The sequence below is a fragment of the Calliphora vicina genome, chromosome 4, assembly GCF_958450345.1.
Source record: "Calliphora vicina chromosome 4, idCalVici1.1, whole genome shotgun sequence".
NCBI lineage: Eukaryota > Metazoa > Arthropoda > Insecta > Diptera > Calliphoridae > Calliphora > Calliphora vicina.
Window position 1 is genome coordinate 80,835,426 of NC_088783.1, and position 23,243 is coordinate 80,858,668.

The 23,243-nt window shown below is 33.6% G+C and overlaps 1 protein-coding gene across 3 annotated transcripts in view; it reads left to right on the top strand.

Annotated features, from left to right (window-relative positions):
* Positions 1-23,243, top strand: part of mgl (megalin) — a 388,320-nt gene that overhangs the window by 359,236 nt on the left and 5,841 nt on the right. For all 3 annotated transcript variants that reach the window (XM_065510333.1, XM_065510332.1, XM_065510334.1), the window contains exons 5-9: positions 11,801-12,076; positions 14,451-14,705; positions 14,966-17,242; positions 17,314-22,965; positions 23,029-23,240. In XM_065510333.1, coding sequence (XP_065366405.1) covers positions 11,801-12,076; positions 14,451-14,705; positions 14,966-17,242; positions 17,314-22,965; positions 23,029-23,240 — 8,672 coding nt within the window. The remainder of the gene's footprint in view (positions 1-11,800; positions 12,077-14,450; positions 14,706-14,965; positions 17,243-17,313; positions 22,966-23,028; positions 23,241-23,243) is intronic.

Here is a 23,243-nt window from a genome sequence, read left to right on the forward strand (position 1 = left end):
ACCTTAATTAGAGTTTGCTTAAGCCAACCTCTAATTTAGTTCAATATTAACTATAGAACTTTCAGTAGGGTAAAGATAAACCACAAAAACCTTGGAAAAAATAATACAAAATCTTGACCTAAAAAACAACCAACAAGTAACCATAAACTGACCTACTTTTACCCTTTTAAACAAACAAAACAATAAAGCCAACAAATAGAAGCCTAATAAGATCATAACAATACATTAAATTAAACATACTTAAGTATAATTTCCACTTTATATTTAATAATAAATAAAGAAATTGCAGTAGATTAAGTTAATCATATTTACTCTAATAATTTATTTACTATTTAATTACAAACCTCAATTAAATTGATTTATAAAAAAACCATAATTTACAATAATTGTATTAATTGCTTGGGCTTTTTATGCATAACAAACGTGATTGGCCTGCAAATCACATATAATTTCAAGTACAAACATAAATTCAATTTAATAAATACCACCTTAACGTATGATTAATATTATTTATCACTATCACACACTCCTGATTACACACTTGAGCGTATGAGTATTTTTAATGCAAATTTATTTGAAATGTACGTTGCTCATACGTCTGTTTAGTTATAATTATAAATAATAATTACTTGCTGCTGTGTAATTAACTATAAAAACATGTCAGTTTTTTTTGCACATTATCTTGTTACATGTCTTTTTGTATTAATTCTTTTTATTTGTTTTATAAACAGCTTGCAGTTACTAGTATTAAATTTCATTTGTTTAACAATAAAACTCACAAATGTGTTTAATTGCAAAAATACTATAAAAGCAACAAAATTATGATTCCAAAATGTTCCAGCCAACAGAAAACAGCAACTGTCATAAAACTATAGGGAAAACCTTGAAAAATTATGTTTTTATTTTCAAGTATAAAAACTATTCAAATGAGAGTATTTTAAAGGCTTACCCTTTTCGTAAGCTATAAAATAAAAGCAGCTAAACACAAAAGGAAAGACAAAAGTACTTAACTATAATTTTTGAGACTCCATATATTTAACACCCTTCTAAAGAACAAATATTCTTGCAACATAATGCTGTAGCAATTGAAAACATTTTTCATTGACTTCATCGTCATCATCATAAAAGTATTTTTTTTTTATTATTTTTTTTTTTCATTCAAAACTTTAGTATTTGTCTAAGTATGTGTTAGGGTGTGTTTGTGTGTGAGTGAGAGAGTTTCTCTTGCAAAGTACGTATTTGATGACAGACAACTTAAGTTGTTAAACAAACTAAAAATAACTTTTTTTTGTTCATGCATTTGTAAGATGTCAGTTTTAATATTTTTTTTTTTTTTGCACAAAAGAAAAAGTAATTATATTCCATAGCAATAAAAATCATTTTATGTCTTTTAATGGAGTATATTGAAATATGCCAAGAGTTTTTTTTATAGAGTCATTTGAATGTCATAAATCTAGTAACAATGTAATCTGAATTATATTGAATTTTAGTGCATACTTTTAGGTGAGAGGAACATAATAAACATATGAATTAATTCGATTGCCTTCAGCTAAACAACAACATATTACCGTTATCTCAAGGTTTCGTATAGAAATAGACTCTCGATGGCTTAAGGATTCCTATGGAAACAGTCTATCGCTAGCTGAGGATTACCTATGAAAACAGTCTGTTGCTAGTTCAAGATTTCCTATGGAAACAGCCTCTCGCTAGCGAATTTCCTATGAAAATAGTTACTCGCTGACTCAAGGATTCCTATGGAAACAGCTTCTTACTAGCTCACGGTTTCCTATGGAAACATACTCTCGCTAGCTTAAGGTTTTCTATGGAAACAGTCTGTCGGTAGCTCAAGGTTTCCGATGAAAACAGTCTCTCGCTAGCCCATGATTTCATACAGAAACAGCCACTCCCTTGCTCAAGATTTCCTATGGAAACAGTCTCTGGCTAGCTTAAGATTTCCTATGGAAACAGTCTCTCGCTAGCTTAAGATTTCCTATGGAAACAGTCTGTTGCTAGAAAAAGTCTGTATCTAGCTCAAGATTTCCTATTGAAACAGTCTCTCGCTATCACAAAGTTTCCAATGGAAACAGCCTCTCGCTAGTACAAGATTTTCTATGGAAACAGACTCTCACTGTTCAAGGTTTCTTATGGAAACAGTCTGTCGCTTAAGATTTCTTACGGAAACAGTTTATCGATAGCTCAAGATTTCCTGCCGAAACAGTCTCTCGCTAGCTCATGGTTTCCTACTGAAACAGGCTCTTGCTTGCTTAAGGTTTCCTATGGAAACAGTCTCTCTCTCCCAAGTTTTCCTATGGAATTAGTCACTCGCTGGCTCAAGGATTCCTATGGCAACAGCTTCTTGCTAGCTCAAGGTTTTCTATGGAAACATACACTCGCTAGCTTAAGGTTTCCTATTGAAACAGTCTATTGGTAGCTCAAGGTTCCCTACGGAAACAGTCTTTCGCTAGATCAAGATTTTCTATGGAAACAGCCTCTCACTAGCTGAAGATTGCTTATGGAAACAGTATGTCTCTAGATCGAGGATTCCTATGGAAACAGCCTCTTGCTAGCTTATGATTTCCTATGGAAACATGCACTCACTAGCTCAAGATTTCCTACTGATACAGTCTCTCGCTAGTTCAAAAATTTGGATTACGCAGAACATTTGATGGTAATTTCTACCTCCTTTAGAAGCAAGATTTTGCTCATGACCTATGCATGAATTTGATTTTCAATCAATGGAAATTTGGATATTTTCTCAATAGAGATACTTTTATTTATTTACTACAAATGTATTTGTGGAATCGATTTGAACTTGTTTACAGAAATTGTAGATATGGAAGTAAGCTTTCATGATAAGCTACTGGATTATTAAGTTCAGAAGTTATAAGGTCAAAGGTCACATAAATAATTTTTATTGCAAAAAAATTAAATTGTCTGCATTTTAGTTAAAAAGTTAAACAAATTTTATTAATTATTTAGCTTTTTTACAAAAGTTTTAATTTCATTTCACTGTTTATTTATACATATTTTTCACTATACAATATCTCTATTATTTCCAAATTGTTTAACTCTCACCTTCTTCTCTGGTCCTTTTTGTTATGGTTTTAATAAATATGTTTAAATAGTAAAACTTTATTGTTCTATTTAAATAGTATTTACCTTAAAGCGGGCTATTATTTTCATTTTTAATTAAACTAAAATAAACTTTAACTCTCTCACACTATGTTTCCCTATTTCTCTTTTTCTCTCTCACTATCCGTTTTTAAACAACTACTGTCTACTTTTGAATAGTTTTTGCTGTATATTTTAAAATGCTCCAGCACTAAAAGAAATGAATAAAGAAAGAAAAAAAACCTAAACTTTTCTTTTTAAATGTATTTTATTGCAATTTTCTGTGCATTTTGTGTTAATTACAATTTCGTTAAGTTTGTTCTTACAATTCGCAGTCGCAGTACAATGTAGTTAAACACTGGAAGTGTCTAACCATCTCTAGAGTGTTTCATTTTTTTTAATATGGGACTGTTTGATACTTAGTTGTTATTTTAGTTTCCTCCTTTTTGCTTTTTTTTTATTCCACTCAACACATTATTGTCATTGTTTAAATGTTAGTTTGGTGCTATTTTTCTTGTTGTCTTGTAGTTTTTGCATATATTTATCCTCCAAAAAAAAAACTGCACATTAAATATAACAAAAAATGTACACTATATAAAACAAAGACAAACTTTGCATATTTATAGTCATTTAAGGCAACGCAAAAAATACTTGAGTATGTTGGGATATAGTCAAAGAAAATGTTTATAACTCTGCTTTTCTCTCTCTCAAAAGTATGAGAATAACGTGTAAAAACCGCATTTCTTTACACTTGTTTAAAGGTTGTTAAATTATTCAGACTATAGCAATAAAAACAACCAAATACTAACAAAATTTATACATTAAGAACAACAACAACAACAATAAATACAACAAGAGACAACATAACAACAATGGCAAGCAACAACTTTAACTATTAAAAAAAAATGAATAAAGAAATTGCACACAACTCATGTTGCATGAAAAATGGTTGCGAAATTTGTGAGGGCTTAAATATGAAAAAGGGATTAAAATACAATCTCTACAAAATCTCCAATATGCGTTTAAAGTAGATTTTAAAGAATAAGTATCTTATTTTCTATCAGAAATTTATTTTAATTATTTTAGGTATTAGACTAATCCCAATAAGCTTTTTTACTGGAATTCAAGTTGAAAACAAGTGCAATTCAAGCTTTTAAATTATAGTCAAGCAATTGATCAACAGTTTACTGTGGAAACAGTCTCTAGCTAGCTCAAGGTTTCCTATGGAAACAGTCTCTCGTTAGCTCAAAGTCTCTCTCTCAAGGTTTGATATGGAAACATCCACTCCCTAGCTCAATGTTTCCATTCTCTCTCTCTATTTCCTATAAAAACAGTTTCTCGCTAGCTCAAGTTTTTCTATGGAAACAGTCTCTCGCTAGCTCATGGATTCCTATGGAAACAGTCTATCGCAGGCCCAAAGTTCCCTACGGAAACATTCACTCGCTAGCTCATGGTTTCCTATGAAAACAATCTCTCGCTAGCTCAAGGTTTCCTATGGAAACAGTCTCTCCCTAGCTCATGATTTCCTATGGAAACAGTCTCTCCCTAGCTTTATTTTTCAATACCATTCTCCAGTAAAAATGAAACATAAATTCAAGCCATTTTTCAAGTTTAAAACATTTGCATTCAAGTCAAATTTCAACAAAATGTTCAAGTGCTTGAATTTATGGGATGTTGGTGCTTATTGGGAACATGCTTTCTTACAGTTTTAAATATTATCCCAAAAAGCATTTTTACTAGAATTCAAGTGTAATTTAAGCCTAGAATTATAGTGAAGCAACTGAATTACACTTTATTTCAATAACATTAGATTAATACCAATAGGCATTATTACTGGAATTCAAGTTGAACACAAGTGCAATTCAAGCCTTTGAATTATAGTCAAGCAATTGAATTACAGAAAAACGATACATAAATTCAAGCCATATGTTTTTTGTTTGAAAATATTTAATTTTTTCAAACATTTTTCAAGTTTAAAAAATAATTACATTTGCATTCAAGCCAAATTCCAACAAAATGTTCAAGTGCTTGAATTTTTGGGGCTTTGTTGCTTATTTTGAACATGATTTCTTTCCAGTTTTAAATATTATCCCAATAAGCATTTCTACTAGAATTCAAGTTGAAAGCAAGTGTAATTCAAGCCTTGAATTATAGTCAAGCAATTGAATAACACTTTATTTCAATAGTATTCTCCAGTAAAAAGGAAACATAAATTGAAACCATATGATTTTTTGTTTGAAAAATATTTAATTTTTCAAGTTTAAAACATAATTACATTTGCATTCAAATCAAATTCCAACAAAATATTCAAGTGCTTGATTTTTTGGGACTTTGGTGCTTATTGGAATTTGATAAATTTTAAAACAATAAAAATGTCATATGAAATCAAATCAATCTCATTTTGTCCAAAGAAAATAACCTTTGCATTTAAATGCTTAAAGGAAATATGGACGTTAATCCCTTTATCACAACAACCAATCCGTTGCACTATATTCACACGGTGTTGCTTTTGAAATAATGACTAAAGTACTTGCATTAAGGTGGGTGGGTTTTGATATTTTTTTTTTCACCACTTTTTTGTAACTTTTCCCTTCTTTTAGTTGGAAAATAAATATTTGTTTTACACACGTAGTTGTTTAATGACACACGGTTAGTAAAGAGCACAGAACTTAGTTTGGTTTTAGTAAAAGCGAAATTTAATACACTTTCAAAACTTTGCATTTAAAACACATAATTTCAAATAAAAGTTAAGCTGGGCACCTTAGAAATACTTTTATTAGCAGGTTTTTTATTTTTTGGTTTCTTTGTTTTTGTTTTTTTTTGTACATTTAAAAAACTTTTATAATCCAATTACCTTTACGTTGTGTCTGCAGAAAAAAAATGGCAATTTTGCATTTTCATTTAAATTTTTCTTGTTTCATTTCAGTAAATTTCCGTTTCCGTCTTAGTTTTCAGTTTTGCTTTTTCCGTTATTTGCTTAATTTATTTGGTAATCTAAGTGGCAGGAATAAATGGTGGTTAAATGGAAGTAAAAGCGGGTTTGTTTTTGCAGCATTTAAGTAGATACAGAAAGGAAGACTATATGTATTTATTCCAGCATATAAATTAATTTTCCTATGCACTTGAAATTAGTTAGTTGTCGCTTTTCTAAAAATGCTAAATAATAAATTATAAAATATACCTAGTAAATATAGGTTTAAAATATTGTAATCAGAACTTTTGTCATATTTTGATATTATTTGAAAATCCTGTGTTTCTTTAAAACTTTACTTATATTGCTGGTAGTGTAATTTAATAACTTAAAACTCTTAATTATAAATAATTGTATAATTACCTAACTTTAATATACTATCCCTTAATTTACTGTAGCATACCTTATCATGCACGTATAAGCATATGTGCATATTTGTAAACTTTTCTGTTGCCTACTTTTGGCTGCTAAAATATTTCAATTTAGTTGCTGTCATTAGTTTGTGGTTTATAATTTATAGTTTCAAGTCAATTTTCTTGCAAACTTTATTATTTGCAATTAACAAACGATTTTCTCTTTACAATTGTTTATAAATCGTTATAAAGTACTTAATTATGTTTGAGTACATCAATCTATAAGCAATTTCTTAATGTTCATTTCATGTTATTAAACTTTAATTTAACAATTTCATATTTTCAATTTTCATTGAATATTCGTTGCATAAAACAATTTTCCCTTTCTGTTCATAAATAATTTTTTTTAAGCTTGAAAAAAAGTAATTTTTCTATATTTCAAAGAACTAGCAAATCTTAAAGTGAACAAATCATAATGACGTCTGTGATTCACATGTTTTTGATTTGCAGCAACAAAAACATTAGTTTGTGTTAAAAAAAAAACTACACAGCATCTAGAAATAGGAAAAACAAAATGTAAAACAAATATCGAAGAACGTATGGCAAACAAAGAAAAAAAAAAAAGAAAGTTAAAGAAAAAATCCATGACATGGCAAGATAAAGGAAATGTTAACGCAACAAAAACTTGTTTAGGAAATTAAAGCAAATGGTAAAGGACGACTGCGGCAAGGACTTCAAGATAAAAAGTTTAGGTTTTCTGGATTTATTTTTAAGAAGATTGTTGTAAAATATAATAAAATTTTGGGTGGCTTAATGAAAAATATAGATTTTTTGAAGTAATGTAACATTTAGAAAACAAAAGTACTTTATTTTAGTACCAATATATTCCATACAAATTATTGGAGTTAATAAATAACAGTAGTTTTAAACAAACAAGTGCTTTTATTTTAGTACTATACCCTTTTTAGTATCTAGTACAATTAATAGTACCTTAAATTAGATACTTTTTACAAAAAAATGTACTTTTCCACAAATCAATAACACAGAGCAACAAAATCGAAAAAATGTTAGAGGCTTTTTTAACCAATACACAATTTTGATGTATTGTGATTCCAGTAGTACAAATATGGTCCAAATTTTAAATTCTAGAGGAGAGGTTTTTTGAAAAAAAAAATTTAGATGTATTTTTTTAGACGTTTCTCCACATAATTAATGATAACTCAAAAACGGTTAGTCCGATATTATTAAAGTAAATTTAAGAAAATTGAAATTTACATAACCTTTAATCCGTTTATACACTACGTTTTAATCGGCTTAATAGTTTCGGAGTTATAATAACAAATTTAAGCAAAAAATAGATTTTTATGTGAAAATAGGAAATTTTTTTTTTTATAAAACTCTTGAAAAATAGAATACGTCACAAATTGTTCAGGTTAACTACTTTCTCGCAAAGCCACATATAATAGCAATAAAATAAGATATCGTTCATAAAAATCGATGAATTCTTTTCGAATTTATTCACAATTAAGTGAATTCGCTCATTTTCACAAAATTTTAGTTTTTTGTTGGTAAAAATAAAATTGAGTAGTTAATGTTCTTCTTTCAATAGATTGAATTTTAAAAATATTTTCCTAATACTATGTATAAATTTTCACACATATATTGCATTTCAATCCACTGAGTAGTTTCGAAGTTATAATAACAAATTGAAGCAAAAAATATATTTTTAAATGAAAATATAAATTTGTTTGCTTTAAAAAAATCATGAAAAATCGAAAACATCAGAAATTGTTCAGGTTTATTACTTTATCGCATAGCCACATATAATAACAATATAATGAGGTGTCGGTAAGAAAAATCGATTGATTATATTCGAATTTATTTACAATTAAGTGAATTCGCTCATTTTCACAAAATTTTAGTTTTTTATTTGTAAAAATAAAATTCAGTTGTTAATGTTCTTCTTTCGATTGATTGAATTTTGAAAACGTTTTTCCCATGGTATGAACAAATATTCACATATAATTGCGTTTCAAACGGCTTAATAGTTTCGGAGTTATAATAACAAATTGAAACAAAAAATATATTTTTTATGTAAAAATAACAAATTTTTTTTCTTTAAAAAAAATCATGAAAAACCGAAAACGGCAGAAATTATTCAAATTTTTATCTTCATTGTAAAGCCACATGTAATAGCAAACAAATCAAATATCGATCATAAAAACCGATTGATTATTTTCGAATTTATTCACAATTAAGTGAGTTCGCTCATTTTCACAAAATTTTAGTTATTTGTTTGATATACATAAAATTGAGTAGTAAATGTTCTTTCTTCGATTGATTCAATTTTTAAAACATTTTTCCCATGCTATGTATAAAATTTCATATATATTTTGCGTTTCAATGGGCTCAGTAGTTTCGGAGTTATAATAACAAATTGAAGCAAAAAATATATTTTTTAAATGAAAATATAAATTTTTTTTGCTTTAAAAAAATCATGAAAAATCGAAAACGTCCGAAATTGTTCAGGTTTATTACTTTATCGCATAGCCACATATAATAACAACAAAACGAGGTATCGGTCAGAAAAATCGATTGATTATTTTCGAATTTATTCACAATTAAGTGAATTCACTAATTTTCACAAAATTTTAGTTTTTTATTTGTAAAAATAAACTTCAGTTCTTAATGTTCTTCTTTCGATTGATTGAATTTTGAAAACGTTTTCCCCATGCTATGTATAAATATTCACATATATATTGCGTTTCATAACAAATTTATGCAACAAATATATTTTTTACGTGAAAATAAAAATTTTTTTTGTTTTAAAAAAAATCATGAAAAATCGAAAACGGCAGAAATTGTTCAAATTTTTCACTTTATCGTAAAGCCACATGTAATACAAACAAAATGAGATATCGGACATAAAAATCGATTGATTCTATTCGAATTTATTCACAATGAAATGAATTCGCCCATTTTCACAAAATTGTATGCCATACATTTAGACTCGATTGGGGCACTTTAAAATGGGTCAATGACCTTTGGCTCATTTTAAAGGTATGATTCCTTGGGCAAAGTTTCTTATTTGGATCCCTAGAATACGATTTTCCTTGTAACTTTTAAATCGACTTTATCCTTCATACTTGTTTCCTTTCATTCTACAATGTATACATTTTTTCCTTTAATCATTTTGTACTACAAAGAAGTACCAACATGACAAACAACGGAAATCTGTATTTTAAAGAAATTTTAAATATTCTGTGACGGCGATATTATTTCGGCTGCGCACAGTAGGATCGATCGAAAAAAATTGGTAATAAATCGGAATCTTTTAAACTACTGGTCCGATTGCAAAATTATGTAGGAACAAATCGTAGAGGAGGACATGGGCTTTAAGAAAGTGAAATTTTTGACCTTCTTGTTAGACTTCAAGGTGAGATACAGGGTTTCAAAATTAACCACCTCTAGTTAGGAAATTATTTTTTTTTAAACAAATTTGATTTATTTTAACTACGCTCAAATGTATGCTATCAAAATTCTAATCTGTTCATAGTTATACAAATTTAGCACACCAGAAGACGACTTTGACAAAGTGTATTTTAACAGATTGGTCACAAATCTATATATATATATATAAAAATTAAATGGTCCATGTATGTAATGTCATCACGTGAGAACGGCTGGAGCGATTTGGCTGATTTTTTTTATTCGATTCGAAATTTTCAGTAGATGGTTTGTAAAGAAAAAAATAAAGAACTTCCCGGTAAAACTCGGAAATTTTTTTTGAGTCCAGTCAACTGTAATAAAAAATGTCCACTAAAGTATGCAGTACAAATTTACATATTGTATTTGCAAATAAATTAGAACAGGCAGGTGTATGTGGGTTTGAGAAACTTGAAGAACTAACATTAGTAAAATAGCTACCGGGCGAAGCCGGGGCCTAGTCAACTAGTTTAATAAAATGGGGCCAATAGTTTAGAAGCTACAGATTTATTACCATTTTTTTCAAGTGGAATGCTCAACCATTCAACTATCCAAAGTTACCAACCTTTAGAATAACCAATATTTACTATGTTTTCCGTAGCGTGCAACCATTGTTTTTATAGTTTATCAAAACTTTACCTAAAGATGAAGTTGAAAAATCCAAGAAAATAAAGCAAAATGGGCAAAAAGAGTTAATACAACTTGACAGTTATCAGGCAGACAACAAAAAAAAACAATAAACAGAAAACTGCAAAGAATTGTATAACAAAAACTCTTAGAGAAATATAGTTATTTTTTTCTTTTCCAACAAAAAAAAAACAAAAAAACATTTCAAAAACAGACAATAACTTTAACAAGTATAAATGGTAAGAAAAAAAAAGCTAAAAACTATATAGTATATTCGTATAGGTCTGGGTATAATTGTGCAATGGAGAAGGAAATGATTGAAAAAGATTTACTTCCTGACAACAAATATGAAGTTGAAATTGAACAAAAACAAATAGAGAAATAATTCAATTGACATGATAGATGGTGATGATGATGATGAAGATGAAGTTTTACCATTTGTTTTTGAGAATTGTAAAGTTTAAGATGGTTCAAGATTCTGGCAAATTTAATTACTATAAGTTTAATTTTAAGTGTAGATAAACTATGTATGTTATTGCAAATTTAATTATATTTACTTATACTCAATGCTCCTTTTCTTTTGTTTCTTTTTCTCTTTTTATGTATGCGTTTCCGGCTGGCTGTATATTTTAAAAACTCTACTCTACGCTGATGTGTGTGATAAACAATGTGATTTAATTTCAATATTTATTCTTTATGTCCGTGTGTGTGTGTGTGTGTGTGTGTTTTTGCATGTAAATAATTGTATCCGTTTCCTGTTTACAATTTCTTTTGCATATTATTTTCTTATGTCAACAAACATTCTCGTTTACTTGTTGTTATTATTATTATTGTTTCTTTCCCTTCTCTTATGGCCTGTCCTACCAAATGGCTGCACTCAAATGCAAACAACCCGCCATTGCCAACGACAAACAACAACTTTATCTCTCATACAACAACAACAATAACAATGGACAATAAATTGTTAATAAAAAAATATTTTATCCTTTTCAATTTTCGCTTTTCATTCGTATTATTATTATTATTTGTTTCCTTCTCTCCTTTCTGGGTTTTTTTTTTAAAAACAAATAAATCTTTTGATTCTGTTGCCATATTTACTCATGTGACCTTTTTCTTTATTCGTGTTTGTCTTCTTTGAAACACTGTGCAAACCATATATTTAACCATCTCTGTATTGAACCTCCTGCTCCTACTACTCCTCCTCCCGCTGCAATTTGAATGTGCGTGTGTTTTTCTGTGTTGAAACCTTTAGCATATAGAAAATGTCAAACAACCGATGTATTTTGCAATCAACCTGGTGGTTTACCACCCTCCGATGGCAGTCGCTTGGCCGGTCCCTGTGTGCCCAAAGAGAAACGTTGCGATGGCTATTTAGATTGTCGCAATGGTCGTGATGAGGAGAATTGTAAGGGCACCGCCTGTCGTTTGGATCAATTTCGTTGTGCCAATGGTTTAAAGTGTATTAGTGCTTCACTGAAGTGCAATCACAAAGATGACTGTGGTGATAATTCTGATGAACAAGGATGCAGTAAGTACAATCCACTTTTTTCATTTTTTTACTTTTTTGCATTTTTTATTTTAATTTTTTTTATTTTTTTTAAATTGTACTTTGTGTGTGTGTTTGTTACTTTTGCTGCACTTTGAATGCAAATGTAAATATTAAAAAAGGGGGGAGAGAGGCAGTGTAATATTTTGTATGCAAATTTATGCTGCCGCATTAAGCTATAACAAGGTCAGCAGATAAGAGACGCTAGCATAAGATTAAACGAAATGAGGGGACTGGCTACATTTGTTAGAAATGAGTTTAAGTGATGGCTGCTTAAGAGATTTTTAAAGAGTTTCCTAAGTAAAATGTTTTCTTTTATATTGAAATGGGTTAAGCCAGCAATGGCAATCTGTTGTTAGCTGGGTCTTTAAAGTTAAGAAAGTTAAATGCTTGAATAAAAAATGTAACTACTTAAACTGTTAGCAAAGCTTGAAACTTGTAACCGACTTGACGGATTATTATAAAAAAAATTGTTAAAATCTACAATTACTTTGCTGAGATATGAGATCAAAATTGAAAAAAATCCGACTAACAGTTCTAAAGTTATTAACAGTTTTAGTTTAAATAGCACCCATATATTAAAAAAATATGTTCTTTGAATCTACATATATAAACAAAACAAACTAAAGGGAATTTCGAAATTCTGGAGAACTTTGTATAGCCATGGAAAATATGTGTACCAAGGCAACAAATCAAAAAAAATTTAAAGGCTTTTTAAACCACTACACAATTTTGATATATTGTGGTTCCAGAAGTACAAATATGGTCCAAATTTTAAATTCTATGGAGAGGTGATGTATATCAAACAAAAAAAAAATTTTGTGAAAATGAGAGAATTAACTTAATTGTGAATAAATTCTAAAAGAACCCATCGATTTTTATGATCAATATCTCATTTTGTTCCCATTACATGTGGCTTTGTAAGAAAGTAATTAATCTGAACAAATATAGCCGTTTTCGAATTTTCACGATTTTTTTAAATCAAAAAAAATATCTATTTTCATGTAAAAAATATATTTTTGCTTAAATTTGTTATAATAACTTCGAAACTACTCATCCGATTGAAACGTAATATATACATATGTGAAAATTTGTACATAGTATGGGGAAAACGTTTTCTAAATTCAATCAATCGAAAGAAGAACTCAATTTTATGTATATGAAAAAAAAACTAAAATTTTTTGAAAATGAGCGAATTCACTTAATTGTGAATAAGTTCTAAACGAATCCATCGATTTTTATGCTCGATACCTCATTTTGTTCCTATTACATGTGACTTGGCGATAAAGTAAAAAATCTAAACAATTTCTGCCGCTTTCGATTTTTCATGATTTTTTTAAAACAAAAAAATGCAATTTTTACGTAAAAAATATATTTTTTGCTTCAATTTGTTATTATAACTCCGAAACTACTAAGCCGATTGAAACGCAATATATATGTGAAAATTTGTATATAACATGGGAAAAATATTTTCAAAATTCAATAAATCAAAAGAAGAATATTAACTACGCAATTTAATGTTTATCAAACAAAAAACTAAAATTTTGTGCAAATGAGCGAATTCACTTAATTTTGAATAAGTTCTAAAAGAATCCATCGATTTTTATGCTCGATATTTCATTTTGTTCCTATTACATATGGCTTGGCGATAAAATAATAAATCTGAACAAATTTCGCCGTTTTCGATTTTTCATGATTTTTTTAAAACCAAAAAAAATTTTACCATTTTTGTACTTAGATAGCCTTGATGCATCAAATCTATATAGTGGTTATTCAAACCTTTTTTTGCTGTTGACCTGTGTTATCGAATTCAGAAAAATAAAGGTTCAAAATTTTCTTTTATTGATCTTTCAATGCATTTTTTTGTAAATATAAGTAGTCATTTTCAAATCTTTTTTCGTACTACTATTTTTTTTAACGATTCAAAATGTCATTAAATGTTAATTAGTTTACATTCTTAACAGTAGCTACAAATTTACTAATTAACTTTTTTTTACCAATTTAAATAAAAACCAAAATCTTTTTTTATCACAAAACATTCCCCCAATTTGATTAAACTTGCTGCACAAAAAAAAATAAACATTTTAATACTACCACTTGTGTCTGTAAAGTATCTACTTTGTACCTCTGAAAAATCCCTTTTATTTCCTGTCACCCTTCAAAATATGCAATGCAATTAACTTTTATTCTAGTATTTCTCCCCTCTGTTTCGTGCAAATCTTGTGCATTTCTTAACAAAACACACACTAATGACTCTGTCAACAATATATATATGTATGTTTGTATGTATTTATTCCATTCATCACATTCACACTCTCGATGTGTCTCTTTTGTCTCTTAAATTTTCAACATTTAGATTTTCCACCTTGTCATCATGGTCAATTCCGTTGTACGAATGCCCTGTGTATTCCCTCGAACTTCTATTGTGATGGTTATCATGACTGTGCTGATGAAAGTGATGAAGCCAATTGTACGGCAATAGCATGTCCTGATAATAAGTTCCTTTGTCCACGTGGCGGTGCTAATGGGACGCCGAAATGCATATTGAAAACACAATTATGTGATGGCAAACGAGATTGTGAAGATGGTAGTGATGAGGAAACAGCTTGTTGTAAGTATTAATGCAGGCAGGCACACATGCAGATTTCTTGCATATAATCATATACATATGTATGTATGTGTGAAATGTGTGTGAAAGGGAGCTTTAAAGGAATATTATTAAAACAATGTAAATGCACAAGCATTTACAAGATTTGGCTGAATAGTTGAGTGCAAGAAATTATTCCTTTGAAGCTGCTGGCTAAGCAAATGAGACGTACACAGTATGTATGTATAATCTAATGTTGTAAAATTTATGTGTGTGTATTACAGCTACCACTTCCTGCCCGGCCTTAAGCTGTGAATATAAATGTGGTCCCTCGTTAACGGGTGGCATCTGTTATTGTCGTCCTGGCCAATCTTTGGCTCCTGACAATCGTACTTGCGTTGATTTAGATGAATGTGCCGAATGGGGTCATTGTGATCAGTTGTGTACCAATACCCAGGGCTCCTATTCCTGTTCCTGCAGTCATGGCTACACTCTAATCAACAATGCCAAGTGTATAGCCCCCGATGCTAATAACTTACAATTGATATTTGCCCATGATCGTGCTGTGGTTAAAATGTCAGCACATGGCGGTGATCCTCGTGTGATAGCAAATGCCAGTGCAGCCTCTGGCGTGGCCTATCATTATCAAAGAAATACCTTGTATTGGTCAGATATTAAGACTCGTAAAGTTCAGAGTTTGCCTTTAGATGCCTTTAGCAGTGCTATACAACCATTGGATCTGACATTACCCGGAACATGGGCCCCGGTGGCTTTGGCTGTAGATTGGGTAGGTGATAAGATCTATGTGGCCGATTTGGTGGGTCAAAAGATCGATGTATTTGAATTGAGTGGCAATTGGCATGCAGTGGTATTGGGTTCCAACTTGACCAGTCCAGCTGATTTGGCTTTAGATCCCACAGCCGGTTTAATGTTTGTAGCTGATGGTGGCCAAGTTTTAAGAGCTCATATGGATGGTACTCATACAAGATCGATAGTATCGGAAGCAGCTTATAAAGCTTCTGGTGTAACGGTGGATATAATTGGCAAACGTGTTTTCTGGTGCGATTCTCTATTGGACTACATCGAAACGGTGGATTATGAAGGCAACAGACGTGTTATGGTATTGAGAGGTCAACAGGTGCCTTCACCTTCCCGCTTGGCCTTATTTGAAAATAGAATCTTCTGGACTGATGCCACCAAACAAGGTATTATGTCGGTAGATAAATATGCCGGACCCACCTCCATACAGGTCACTTACAAAGCCAAAGATATTAGAGAACCTAAGGGTATAGTGGCCGTACATGCCTTGAGTCAACCTAAAGCCTCAAATCCTTGTGGTCCCAACAATGGTGGCTGCAATCACATGTGTATTGTAACTGCTGTTAAAGGAGCCAATCATTTGGGTTATCGTTGTGCTTGCCACACTGGCTATCAATTGCAATCGGATTTGAAGAATTGTAAAATTGTTAGAGAATTCCTCATGTACTCACAGCAACGATTTATCAAGGGCAAGGTATTGGAACCCGTCATAGAAGGCTTCAGTGATGCCATTTTACCTGTGGTTTCGAGAAGAGCTCGTTTTGTGGGTTTAGATTTTGATGCCAGAGATGAATTTATCTATTACTCGGATGTTTTGCAAGATGTGATCTATCGTGTGCACCGCAATGGCACCGGACGTGAAATTGTTTTGGCCTCTCAAAATGAAGGTGTTGAGGGTTTGGCTGTTGATTGGGTATCCAAAAATCTTTACTATATTGACTCCCGCAAAGGTACTCTAAATGTCTTGTCCACACGTAATGTTACACATCGCCGTACATTATTGAAAAACCTGAAAAGACCCAGAGCAATAGTAGTGCACCCCAACAGAGGTTACATATTCTTTTCGGAATGGGATCGTCCGGCCAATATTACTAGAGCCAATACCGATGGTACCAATCTGTTGGTGTTCAAGAACGTTACCTTGGGCTGGCCTAATGGTTTGTCAATTGATTTCAAAGAAGATCGTGTCTACTGGTGTGATGCTCTGCTCGATCATGTCCAACATGCCAAATTGGATGGTAGCGATATCAAGACCGTAAACTCTAGACTCGTACGTCATCCCTTCTCTATAGTCATACACAATGAATGGATGTACATAACGGATTGGCGTCTGGATGCCATTATACGTTTGCACAAACTGACGGGAGAACAAGAGGAAATGATGGTTAGAGAACCTCAAACAAATCGTTTGTATGGTGTCAAAGTCTATAGTCATGATGTACAAAAGGTGGAAGATGCTCAACCCTGTCACAGAGACAATGGAAATTGTGAAAAGATTTGTTTTGCAGTTCCCAACAACGAAACTAACATTCTAGAATCCAAATGCTCCTGTCCTTATGGCGAACGTTTGGCTGATGATCAAACAACTTGTGTTATAGATCAAAGTGCTGAACCACCAGTGCAACCCTGTCCGAACTCTTGGGATTTCACTTGCAACAATCAGAGATGTATACCAAAGTCCTGGGTTTGTGATGGTGATGACGATTGCTTAGATAACAGTGATGAAGAGCAAAATTGTACAAGTAAGTTAATTAAACCATAAAGAGTTTCCTTAAACACTTATCTAATTACATTTATTTTGTCTCATTTACAGAACCTACTTGTGGCTCCAATGAATTCCAATGTAAATCTGGCCGTTGTATTCCTCTTAACTTCCGTTGTGATCAGGAAAATGATTGTGGCGACAATTCCGATGAATTTGAATGTGGCAATGTTACTTGTGGTACGGCTCAATTTGCATGTGCCAATGGTCGCTGTATACCCAATATGTGGAAATGTGATAGTGAAAATGATTGTGGTGATGGCTCCGATGAGGGAGACTTTTGTGCTGAAAAAACTTGTGCCTACTTCCAATTCACATGTCCACGCACAGGTCATTGTATACCTCAGAGTTGGGTGTGTGATGGTGATGATGATTGTTTCGATAAACAAGATGAAAAAGATTGTCCACCCATTACCTGTCTGGCTAATCAATTCAAATGTGCTGATCTCCGGCAATGCGTAGAAGAGTCGTATAAATGTGATGGTATACCCGATTGTAATGATGGTTCCGATGAATTGGGTTGCCCCTCTATGGGTCCGAATCAATGTAATTTGGAGAAACACTTTAGATGCAAGTCCACTGGTTTTTGTATACCCATAGCCTGGCATTGTGATGGATCGAATGACTGTTCCGATCATTCGGACGAAGAAGATTGTGGTCAAATCACTTGTGCTCCCAATTTCTTCAAGTGTAATAACACCAACTGTGTATTCAAGGCTTATATCTGTGATGGCAAAGATGACTGTGGTGATGGTTCTGACGAAAGTACCCAACATGCTTGTGTTCCTCCTGCCTTTAAATGTCCGCACGGTCAATGGCAATGTCCTGGAATAAGTGAACGATGTGTTAACATGACTTCGGTATGTGATGGCGCTCTCGATTGTCCGAATGGTGCTGATGAGGGTGAAGGTTGTGATTTAGAACAGTGCGCACATCAGATGGGCTTATGTTCGAATGGTTGTCAAAAGACTCCATTGGGTGCGCAATGTGTTTGTCCACCTGGCTCTGAAATTGTTGAAGATAAATATACTTGTGTGGATACCAACGAATGTGATCCTCCCGGTTTGTGTTCCCAGATATGTACCAACACAAAAGGATCTTACTTTTGTTCCTGCAATGATGGCTACCTCTTAGACGCCGACAAACATAGATGTAAAGCTGTTAATCACTCAGCTGCCTTCCTGATTATTTCCAATCGTCATTCTATCCTGGTAGCTGATTTGAAAGATCAAGGTTTAGAGAGAGTACCGATTTATGTAGAGAATGTTGTTGCCACCGCTTCCAACATGCACACCGGCACTATTTTCTGGAGTGACATGAAGTTGAAAAAGATTTCACGGTTAGATCGTGGCTCTGATCCTCAAGAAATTATAACTACTGGTTTAGATTTGGTCGAAGGTTTGGCTTATGATTGGATAGCTAAGAATTTGTATTGGCTGGACAGTAAACTCAACACTATAGAAGTTTCTTCTGAAAACGGTTCGAATAGATTGGTTTTGGTTAGAGAAAATATTACACAACCTAGAGGAATGTGCATAGATCCCAGTCCAGATGCCCGATTTATATTCTGGACTGATTGGGGTGAAAATCCACGTATCGAACGTATTGGCATGGATGGCACTATGAGAGATACAATTATAAATACGAAGATATATTGGCCTAATGGTTTAACTTTGGATACAGCTACTAAGAGAGTTTATTTTGCCGATTCGAAATTGGATTTCATTGATTTCTGTTACTACAATGGTACTGGCAGACAACAAGTATTGGCTGGCAGTCATTATCTTTTGCATCCGCATTCCCTGTCACTTTTCGAAGATACTCTATATTGGACCGACAGACAGCTGAATCGTGTATTGTCCGCCAATAAATTCCGTGGTCACAATCAAACCGTAGTTTCCCATCTTATAAGTCAACCCTTGTCCATACATGTTCATCATCCTTCGTTGCAGCCTATACATCCCAATCCATGTGAGAACTCCAAATGTCAGCATTTGTGCTTACTCAGCCCAAGTGCCAGTGTAGGTTATTCCTGCAAATGTAAACCCGGATATCGTTTATTAAGTGAAGGTCGCTGTATAGAAGAAGAAAACCCCTTCCTTATGGTAGTAAAAGGCACCCAAATCGTTGACATTCCTTTGAATGGTGGTGATGCTCGTGCTGGAAACTTGGCGCCAGTAATTGGAATTGAAAGCAGCACCGGTTTAGATTTCGATCGTAAAGGTGAAACACTCTATTGGGTTCAGGGCCGAGAAGATGATGATGAAAACTGCACTATCTTTACCACACCGTATGGAGGTGGCAATAAGACACAATTCTTGGGTGCAGATACCGGTATAGTGGGAGCTCCGTACACCATTGCCTTTGATTGGTTGGGTCGTAATCTCTATATGGGCAACCGTGTGGCTAGCAACATTGAAGCTGTTCGCGTAGATGGCAAGATCAAATATCGCACTATAATTTTGGCTAATGATGGCAACAAAACTTCAGTTTCCAAACCCAAACAAATTGTATTGGATCCCAATCATGGCAAACTATTTTGGATTGATGAAGGTGGCTTTGGAGTGCCTACAAAGATAGGTCGAGTCAATATGAACGGCAATAACCCCATAGTCTTGAAAGAAGATATTGAGAAACCCGAAAGTATTGCTTTGGATATAGACAAGAGCTTGGTGTACTATTCTACCCAGTACCCAGCCACTATTTGTGTAATGGACTATCATGGCGAAGATCACAGAGTATTGCTGACTGAGGAACATGCTATTTCCAAGCCTAAAAGTTTAGGAATTTTAGATTCCAGATTGTATTATTTGGATCCAACTTATGAAAATATCGTGAGAGTAGATTTGCCTAGAGGCGATAATCCCAAGACAATTGTAGACAATGAACCTGAATTAAAGAGCATGATGATTTACAAAAAGAGACCCATGATGCAACATCCTTGCCAGACCAACAACGGCAACTGTGAACATCTTTGCATACCAGATGATAGTGCTTCGCGTACCTGTGCCTGCGGTATGGGTTATCGCAAGGAAAATGATGTCACTTGTGTTGCTTATAAGACATTTGCTGTGGTATCGCAATTGGATGTTACCCGAGGCTATTCTTTGTCTGACAGTTCAGAAGCTATGGTTCCTATTACTGGTGTGGGCCATCATATTCTTCATGTTGATGTTTTGTTCCGTGAACAATGGATTTATTGGGCTGAGTACAATAGAGGTGAATGGAGTGGTATTTTCCGCACCCGTCCCAATGGTACAGAATTGGAGCACATCATTAAATTGGGCATTGGCAGCAATGGCATTAGAGGTTTGACCATCGATTGGGTAGCCGGTAATATGTATTTCACCAATGTGTATCCTCATGAAAATTATGTGGAGGTATGCTGGTTAGATGGCAGCCACCGCAAGGTATTGGTTAAGACTACAAATGATGCTCCTCGTGAATTGGCTGTTAATCCCATTAAGCGTCTCTTGTACTGGATTGATTATGGACAATATCCCCGCATTGGCAAGGCCTTCTTAGATGGCAGCAACTGGACTCCAGTGGTAACATCAGGCATATCGAATCCAAGAGATTTGACTGTAGATATGTTAACGCACGATGTATACTGGGTAGATTCTAAATTGGACACTATACAGAAGATTTCCTATTCCGGTGGCAATCGTCAAATCATCAGACGTATGTTGCCTAATCCAATGGGTATAGCTATCCATTTGGGAGATGTCTACTGGGTAGATCGTAATTTGATGACTGTATTTAAAGCATCCAAACTACCTGGAAATAACTCTTTACCCACCAAAGTCAGGACCAATCTATCTAAATTAAGAGACATAGCGATTTACAGTATCAATAACCAGCCACAAGATGAAAGCAATCCTTGCACTCGCCTAGGTAATGGTGGTTGTGACCAGTTATGCTTCAGCTTCCCACCCGATGCCTCAAATCCTTCACGCCTCAATTACAAATGTGACTGTGCCACCGGCAAACTGGCCAATGATGAACGTAAATGCGAATCTGTTAATGAGTACTTAGTATTTGCCACACGCACTGAAATACGAGCTGTCAACTTGGATCCCAGATCGACCCAAATACCCTTCCCACCCATGACAAATCTGACCAATGTAGTAGGCTTAGATTTTGATTACAATGACAATCATATGTTCTATACACAAATCCGTCCATGGGCTAAAATCGCCTACACCAAGGCAGATAGTCCCAGTCTCACTGATGCCCAAGTTGTTTTAAGTAAGGGTATTAATCCAGAAGGTATAGCTTATGATTGGACTCAAAATAAGGTTTACTGGACCGATAGTTCAAATAACTCCATCTATGCCATGAACTTGGATGGCACCGATTTGGTAATGATAGCAAGAGTGGAAAGACCCAGAGCTATAGTGTTGGATCCTTGCAATGGTACTTTGTTCTTCACCGATTGGGGTAGATTTGGTACTTCGGGCAAGATTTTCAAGACCACCATGGCCGGTTCCCTTAAACGAGCCATCGTAGATAAAGATCTCTCCCAACCCTCCGGCCTGGCTATAGATTATGATGAACGCAAGCTGTATTGGACCGATGCGGTAAGAGAAAAGATCGAACGTGCTGATTTAGATGGTAAAAATAGAGAACTGTTAGTGGCTGCTACTATATATCCCTTCTCCATAACCGTATTCCGTAATTATATATACTGGACTGATTTGCAATTGAGAGGTGTCTATCGAGCTGAGAAACACACTGGTGCTAATATGGTGGAAATGGTTAAACGTTTAGAAGATTCCCCTAGAGATATAAGAGTATACAGCTCAGAGAGACAGAAATGTAGTGTTAATCCTTGTCTTATCAACAACGGCGGCTGTGCACAATCTTGTCATCCTGCTCCAAATGGTAAAGCTGAATGTAAATGTGATGACAATTCCAAGGTGGTTAATGAGGGACGTATGTGTGCTCCCCGTAATAATACTTGTGAGGCCAGCAAATTCTATTGTCAAAATGGCAAATGTATTTCACGCATGTGGTCTTGTGATGGCGATGACGATTGTGGTGATAATTCCGATGAAGATCCCAACTACTGTGCCTACCATTCCTGTTCTCCCAATGAATTCCGCTGCAACAATGGTCGTTGCATATTCAAGAGCTGGAAGTGTGATCATGAAAATGACTGCAAAGACGGCAGTGACGAAGTTGGATGTACCTATCCTCCCTGTGTGGATGGTGAATTCACCTGTGCTAATGGTCGTTGTATACCTCAATCTCAGGTGTGCAATGGTGTAAATGATTGCAAGGATAATGCCACATCAGATGAGACTCATGAGAGATGTCCATCTAACACTACTTGCCCGGCAAATCATTTGAAATGTGAAAAGACAAACATTTGCGTAGAACCCTACTGGCTGTGTGATGGTGACAATGATTGTGGTGATAATTCGGATGAAGATCCTCTACATTGCGGCCAAAGAACTTGTCCCACCAACAGCTTCCGTTGTCCTAACCACAGATGTATTCCTGCCACCTGGTATTGTGATGGTGATGATGATTGCGGTGATGGTGCTGATGAACCACCAGAGTATTGTAAATCTGAAGGAAGAACTTGCTTCGGTGATCTATTCACCTGTGACAATGGCAACTGTATACCACGTATCTATATTTGCGATGGCGATAATGATTGTTTGGATAACTCCGATGAAGATGGCAGACACCAATGCAGTAAGTTTTTAGTTATTTTGCCCAAGTGATTAGAAAACTGAAGGTTTTATTTTGTGTTTTTAGATGACCGTAAATGTGACGAAGAAACCGAATTTACTTGTATTGAAAATAAATCCTGGGGTAGAGCTCAGTGTATACCCAAGAAATGGATATGTGATGGTGATCCAGATTGTGTGGATGGTGCTGATGAAAATGTTACTTTACACAATTGCGCAACACAACAACCCTGTGCTGAAGATATGTTCACCTGTGGCAATGGAAGATGTATTAACAAGGTA